The sequence below is a fragment of the Morone saxatilis genome, unplaced genomic scaffold, assembly GCF_004916995.1.
Source record: "Morone saxatilis isolate NCDOM2014 unplaced genomic scaffold, NCSU_SB_2.0 Contig21, whole genome shotgun sequence".
Taxonomy (NCBI): Eukaryota; Metazoa; Chordata; class Actinopteri; family Moronidae; genus Morone; species Morone saxatilis.
Window position 1 is genome coordinate 20,332,917 of NW_023339774.1, and position 7,923 is coordinate 20,340,839.

Genomic DNA, 7,923 nt, shown 5'->3' on the forward strand with positions numbered 1-7,923 from the left:
GAGAGAGAGAGAGAGATAGTGAGTAGATAGCACTAAGTTGCCCCCAAATAAATAAAAGTATAAAGTGAACACATGTTACGAGAAGAGCTCTGCACAAACTTGCATTAGATTTCACATTAAACCTGACTGGGTTGATTCGCGTCCCGACTTCAAAGACTTTTACAGGACAATTGTGTACGGCAGAAGAGCAGGCTCATGAAGAAGAGTTACGATCCCACGCATAGATTCTGACCTCCGGGGTCAGTTAATATGCCACGGCCCTGCAGCTTCCTGAGCCTATCCAGATTAAATAAAGCGGCAAACTGCCACTCTCTGGTTGCAGCGACTCCCCTTCTGCCAGCTGGTTTCAATAAGCCGCCCCGCTGCTCCATTCACGATCTCGGCCCTGCTGAAAGGTCAGCGGCCCGGGCCTTAACGAACATGGATGCGGGCCTGATGGATTTACGCTAAGAGAGAACAAGCCGGCAATAAAAAGGGCAGGGGCACTCAGTAAGGGCCTCGCTAATACAGCCATCAAAGGTTGTTTGCTTTTCATACTTTCAGCTTCCAGTGTCGCTCAGCTCATACGGCCGGCCTGTCTGCGTCGGTAGCTCCCAGCACGGACTAACTGAGGAGTGGGAAGTAGTTACTGAAACCAAATTATTGCTATAAATAACCCTAACTTCCTCTCTCGACGTCTGTGTTACTTTTCCCACCTCTGACACAGTCTCATGCTGTGATTTAAAGCCTGTGATACCCCTGCAGTTCTGAAGGTGCCGTCGGGCCATATCCTGTGAAATACTGTTGTTGTATTGATCTACATCAGTGGTTCACAACCTCTTTTGGTAATGACATGTAAATACAAAGCAATACAAAATTTGGTTTGATTTGTGAGCAGTTCCATTAAAGAGTGACTTATTCTTAGATTGTTTGAATTGATTTGATTCAGCGTTGAAGTAAATTTAACTGGCAACAAATAGTCCAATCAGAGCCTCACACTGACCCAATCTACATAAACTTAGACCAGTTATCTTTTCATGGTGGCACTAGAGCGACAGTCAGGGGATCATGAAAGTCAGTAGGCTTCATCCTCTGTGCACCATGAATGTCTGTAAAAAATGCTACTCCACTGAGTAGATGTTGAGATATTTCACAGGGTAAGTGGCCTGTTGGTGGCGCTAGAAGAAAAGTCAGGGGATCATCAGTCATAATTAATCCTCCATGGGAATGTCTGTATAAACTTTCACAACCATCTATCTAAAACTTTAATATTACAGCAACAGATAGACAGACCTTAGAGCCGAACTGAAACGAACTGAAATGTCATCTGGTTTTGATGGTCATTACTTAATAATCATTCCGTCATTGTTTGGGAAAACGACCAAATGGTACAAAAAGTAGTAACAAGTAAGTAAGTAAGTAAGTATCACAACTATCCGGTATATTTGCAGCAGAATTGAGTTTTTTCTTATTTCCGATCCCAATAATCATCTTGCATCCCTTTGTAGGGTCCGGACCCCCTGGTTGAGAACCGCTGCTCTACGTTGCTGTTCACAGTTTAACTCAGTTCAGTTCAGTTGAACAGGACACAACAGGTCATGTGGTGGTCGTAAATTTCCGTCCTGTCCTGAAGATGAATGAATACAGAATAGATTTGTGGCCAGAGTTTTCTGAGGTTGAAGAACTAACAAATCACTGTGCTATCTTACAGTCTGTTTTACCAGTGAACTATTAAAACTACAATATGAGTGTGTGACATTATTTATTGTAATATTAGAGATAAACTTTGATATGCTCTGGCTAAGCTTCCCCTCATTCCCCATCACTGCACTCTTCTACAAAATGATAACGCAACAAAATATTCAACCCAAAATGTGGAAAAGCTCAATAAGTTATGGCTGAGCCTTCGCTTCAGAAACCAGACTCTTCCATTCATTAGACCTTTTATCCATTTCTGTGGTCGCGTCTGTCCAGTGAGCAGTCGCAGAGGGCATCTCTTTCACAGATGGCTGTATGAAATAGATCTGATTGTCAGATGAAAAACTCCAATCTAGCTCTGTTGAATCAGTGCTGGAATCCAATCCGCTCATAAATGTGTGTCTTTCATGCTGATCTAAAACCACAATTATGAGCTTAGGAGCCAAAATAACATGGCTTGATTTGGGGCCTGCTGTCAGATATTTCTTTCAATGAAATGAAATAACTCTATGATCTCAGCTAATCTCTGTCCCCTCTTTTTTCCATCGCGTGCCCAAATATTTATGTAACGCAAAGCAATATTACGTTATTGTTCGTTAAATCTTTGAGGATTCTTTCAGCTGCTCATTTTTACCTCGTGTTTGTTCCTTGTCTTTCACTGCCCGTGTCACTTCATGTACTGAGGTTTTCTCATTACTCGGGAAAGGGGGTTGAATCATTATCATTACAGGAAAATCAGATGAGGGGGAGCGTTGACTTCAGTCCTTCATCTCTTTGTCCGGGAAGTTTAGAGATTAAAAAGAAGAATAAGGCAATGTGTGGACAGACACCTCCCAACCAGCTGTCAGATAATAATAAACCAATTATGTTCCTCGCATGTTTACCCTCCTTTAATCTCAACGAGGAAATATAAACTTTAGGAAAACTGTTATTATCTCAGTGAGGACTGAACATGCTATAACTGTACATCAACACCCGTTATTAAATGTAAAAAATAGAGCTTTAACAGAAATTAAAACGGCGCTTATTCTTTCAGTTTGCTTCTTTTTTTTTTTGTGCATTTAACTGTTTATACAGCACTTTTATACAAGAATCCATGCAGAGCTTTTTACATTACTTAGAGCATCCAGATTAACTGAATTCGAAGGTGGAGCGAAAAGCCGTTCATCACAGAGAGAGAAGGAGACCAACTGAATACTGCTCATCTTCCAAGCGTGTAGGAGAAACTACGGTGGCCCTGAAAGGCTCCACGAAACATGGTGGATCAACATGGTGGACTCTGTAGATAAAAATGTTACAGGCTTCAGTATGAGACCATAAGGTGTCGAATAACACCTGCACAGTCATGCTTCATTAGTGAATTGATGAATAGATAACTGTATAATAGAAAGAGCTACAATAAATCCTTTGTCCTGATGCTGTAAAGGTAATAATAGCGTAGGATCCTGTAGACGAGGATACGGCGGGGTGCTCTTGTCTTTGCTGCAGTGAACCTGGATTACTTTTGAGACAAGATCAGAAGTTGTAAGGAGTTACTTTTTTCTATGTTTTGAAGGGCTACAACTATAATTTTTCTCCTTATTGGATTGTTTTTTTTTCTTAATCATCCAATCATTTGGTTGTTTGTCAGAAAATTGTGAACAACCGCAATCATAACATTCCTAAAAGCCAAGGTGACGTCTTCAAAGTCCAACCAACTATCCAAAACCCAAAGATAATCAGTTTAATCACGTAAGACAAAGAAATTAGGTAAACCCACAGGAAACGTTTTAATTCAATTATAAAAATAGATGAATTTTCACTCAGTTAACAAATCATTTAAGCTCTAATAAACAGATTTATGGATGTTAATTCTCAGCGGACATCGGGGATCTGAACACCAGCTGACTGCGGCAGTGTGTGCACGATGTTTCAGGATAATATCCGAATAATATAAACTCTCCTGTCCAAGTCCTGAGTGGGTGTTTAAAATGAAAATGAAAACATATAACAGGGATCCCTCAGTGTGGACAGGAGAAGTGAGCAGCAGTGAGCGAGCGTGAAAGATGCTGGTTTCTTACCCCATACTTGCACTGGCGTGAGGAGGCTCCGTACTGGAAGCGACACTGCTCGTCTGCATCGTACACCTGCCCCGGGGCCACTGTTGGGTACAGGAAGTCTCGTTTCAGAGGTTCATTGTCCAGACACGTCCCCCGACCTGAGCTGTCAAAAAAACAAACCTACAATAGGATTGTTTCTTACACAAAGAAACCTTTCTACACTTGGCTGATGGCAGAGCTAGAAATGCCAAGATTGGATGATTAAAGCCCCCGCAACCCGTCCTGACTCTTCTTTTTAAAGTTCTTGGCTTGTGTTTTTGCTCAGTTAATGTTGCCACATACCATTGTAGGAGCTGTCAAGAGTCTCAAATGACATGTGTTAATGTTGATATGTACCAGTCAATGCTTCCTCATCAAAGGCAGTGGTTGGGCCAAGCAGGAGACTTTTACCGAGGCGAAGAGGGCGTCTGCCCGGTCTTAAATGACACATGCCCTCTCTGATTTATGGCTCGTGTGCTGCACTATTCTGTATTGTCCATGGTTATAGTGAATCACAGAGGAGCCATAATAATAACAAGCAGGAAAGATAGAGATAAAGTCTGTAGTGAGAGCTTATGGGTCAAATGTCATGCTAGGATTATGTTTATCTGTTTTGTCGATAGAATATGTGTGCATAATGAATCGCAGTAAACACGACACACACAAACACACACAAGCTGTCTTTGTATGTCTGTTACTAAAATAAGAAACGACTCAGCAAGGAGCTCACGAGTCTTTTGTTGTGTGTGTGTTATTCTGGGTCGGATCCTGAGGCACTTCGTCACGAATAAGATTCTTCCTTTTTGACGTTCCGCCTAGGTAATCACTAAATCATGCTAAATGACTGTGTGCAGTAACAATCAGAGATGTGATTTCATTTTTGATCGGTCTACTCCTCTGTTTGCTCTGAGTCAGGCTTTTTCAGGGCAGAATAGTCTACCCTTATTAGTATAAGAGAGATCTGCAGTGGAATGCTTCCATCCTCGAAAGAAAAAAGTGGGCCCGGTGAAACACTATGCGAGCTCGGCTTTAGGATTGGAGCGAGAATACAGGAGAGAGACAGCTGTTTACCAGTTACGAGCAAACTATTTGGTGTCCAGGCTTTGATATTTTGTATCTGAGATAATTGACTTCATGAAGGTGATGGAATTAGATTGTGCTGCTCGCAGCACTGAAGTGATTAAAAGTTCCTGGATACTTTCAATACGCATTCTGTAAACTCTTGGACCCTGCTATGTACTCCAGGGATATCTGCAGTTTGCAGGGTATGTGGGAAGATTGTGGTAGTCTAACAATGAGGATGAGACAGAGTGAGAAATGTTGCATTTACAGGGAACAAAAAGACCAGTATATGTTGTCTGACTTTGTTTTCAAAATTCGAATGTGGATGTGGGATGACTATTTTTGCAAGCTATTAATAGCTTTGGGCAATAAGGTGTCTGTAAAGTGAGCTCTATGTTTCTAGTATATTAGTTGTGTCTTACATTTCACGCAATGTTCCACGTTGAAGCGCTGCGTTTCCCGGTCGCGTGTCTGGATGGGTCCGTATCCTTTGTGCCTGCGTCAGCGTTGTGGTTGTTGCCAGAGAGCTTGTACAGAATTGAGCTGTTTATGCCAGTTGAGCACATTGTTTTACCATCCCTGTTTAGATCTGGTCTTTTTAACTTAGATTTGACCGGATGAGGTTTTAGTATCAGGTCTGGATTTCAGTTATCAGAGAACAAGCTGGCTACGTTAGCAGAGTCGGCTCGCAGCCCTACAGTGTGTTGAGGATGCGTGATTTTGAAGGTGGAACTGCTTTTTCAGTGTTTTTTTAGCGGTTTTCATCGCAGGTACTATTTGTCACCGGTAGAACCTCCTGAACGAAGGACTGGAGTAATCCTAGGGGAAGGCTGACTGCAATGACGGGCAATAGTGGTGAGCAAAGAACTCCCATGATCCTACACTGCTTCAGGACGTCATTAAGTGTTTTTATTTAATATATATAACTAATTTCATTCCCAAAATGTCACCTGCGCTCCTCTGGTTCTCGCCACTTGAAATAATCCCTACAAAAATTGTTGACAATCTGTTCTGTGTGTTATCCAGAGTAACTGGGACAATGCTTCAATAACAACATTCATTGTTTTCATCCCAGGGTGGCAAATAAAAAATGTATTTTAAGTGCAACTTAAATGTTCCAGACCAAAAGGAAAAAACTCTTCCTTCCCTCCTTCCTTTCCCCCCCTATCTTCCCTCTTTCTTGCTCTGTCCATCCCCTGTTCTCAGTTACTGAATGGAATAATCCTGTTTCTTGGCTCGTGTTCCTCGGAGGACCCTCTCATCACGGAGCGAGGGAGACAAACCAGTCTCTGAGGCCCCAGACTCCCCGAGCACCAAGGGCAAGCCTCACTATTTATTGGTTTGGGGAGAGACAAAATAGTCAAAGTTTAAACATAGAGGCTATTATTTGACATCGTCGCAAAGGCTTCCTGTCCGGTGGATTCAGCCAAATTCATTATGCTGGGCGGAAATATCCTCTAATAAGCGAGAACATCAGTGATCCCTGAACTCTGACACCAGTCATTCATGTTGATATTAACCATCCTGATTGGATCCAACCAGTGTTGAGACAGCAGCATGATTAAATCAGACTAACCTAACAATTATCATAAGGCACAAGTCACACAAGTCTAATATCAAATTTAATAGAGCATGTGGTCTCTGAGAGTTTAATGAACTTAAACTGCCTGCTATATAACGTTTATAACAAACTGGCATGCAGACTCGGGAGAATAAACTATGACTGAACTGTGAGTGCATTCATAAACCATTCCTCAAAAACCCAAACAAAGCACCACATATTGCTTTAGCAAGACGGTGAATCTAGGCCAACACCACAGCCAAAGTTGTTTACTTGGCTTCGGGAAGCATGTGCGATATCCAAAACTCTGATTGAGGGAGAGAAAGGGAGGATAATTGGGAGTTTACAGACAGAACCCTTTTGTAAGAAACATAAAAGCTAAAGGCAATAAAACTCAAAATGAAAAGAAAAACTCACATACAAATAGGGGTATAATGTAGGCCGGGAAATAGTTTTGAAAACAAGCAAAACAACTTTGTGTCTTTTTTGTTAGAGCACAGCTTTGGTCACTCTCAGGCACTCGAGCCAGAAACGGACAGGAACCCGGCGGAGCAGCAGAGAAGCGGGTCTTTGTGTCCCAGTTGGAAGCTGGCATATAATACTGTCATCTCTGTCACAAGTGCTGTTCACTAACCCTCCTCTAACAGCTTTCAGCCGGAAACATCATCTGACAACCACGGCTTTCTTGGAGGGCCTTGCCAGCTAAACACGAATACACAAACAGACGTGCACAAAGACACACACCGCAGACTAGCATCCAACCGATACTCCACCACAGGGTTGTGTATTAGGATTTGCAAGCAGCACTCAGGTCTTAGTGATGGCCAATTAAGTGAACTGCAGAGAGAAAGGAGATGGAAAAGGAAGGATTTTTCACACTCAGAAGCAGTTACAAATAAAGATATTTGAACTCCCCTCAGCTTATTTGCAGGGGGGAGATTAAATGAATGGGCTTTATTATCCAGAGGGCAATAAAAAAATAACACTTTGAATGAGAATAATGTGTTTTTCTATGATTCCACCAAATGAGATCAACCCTAACAAACACAGGCAGATACATGCACAGATACATGCACATTATTCTGCATGAATATTAGGAGAGCAGGGCAAGCCTGTTACATTAAAGTGTCCCTTAGTAAGAGTCAGCTAAGAATCAGATAAAAGGTGAAGTTGACGCTGACCTCTCTCCCCCTCTGTCCCTAAATCTGTTCCACTTCTATTCAGAGCTGTTATAGCAGATAAAACCTATTCAAGTAGACCTAACTCCTGCTGCAGCATCCTCCAGGTCCTCAGGTCTGATTATGAACCTTCACCTCCTTGTTGAACCGCTTCTTTTCCCTTCTGTGCGTCTGTTAACATGCCAAGTTCTTCTGTTTAACTAGTAATCCTGCTCTTTTTTTGAAAGAGATGTTTACCTTGTGGTTTACAATTGTTTGTTGCCACCTTGGAGGCAGTGCAACGAAACTGTAAACCACCCATTTACAGGTTGATATGCTAAAACTGCTTCTTAGCAAAACTGTTGCTTTACTGTGCACATGCCAGAGA

At 42.0% G+C, this 7,923-nt stretch overlaps 1 protein-coding gene across 1 annotated transcript in view; it reads right to left on the reverse strand.

Annotated features, from left to right (window-relative positions):
* Positions 1–7,923, reverse strand: part of adamts6 (ADAM metallopeptidase with thrombospondin type 1 motif, 6) — a gene marked incomplete at its 3' end in the record, with an annotated part of 59,035 nt that overhangs the window by 32,827 nt on the left and 18,285 nt on the right. Inside the window, 1 exon segment of the mRNA XM_035668345.1 lies at positions 3,738–3,879. Coding sequence (XP_035524238.1) covers positions 3,738–3,879 — 142 coding nt within the window.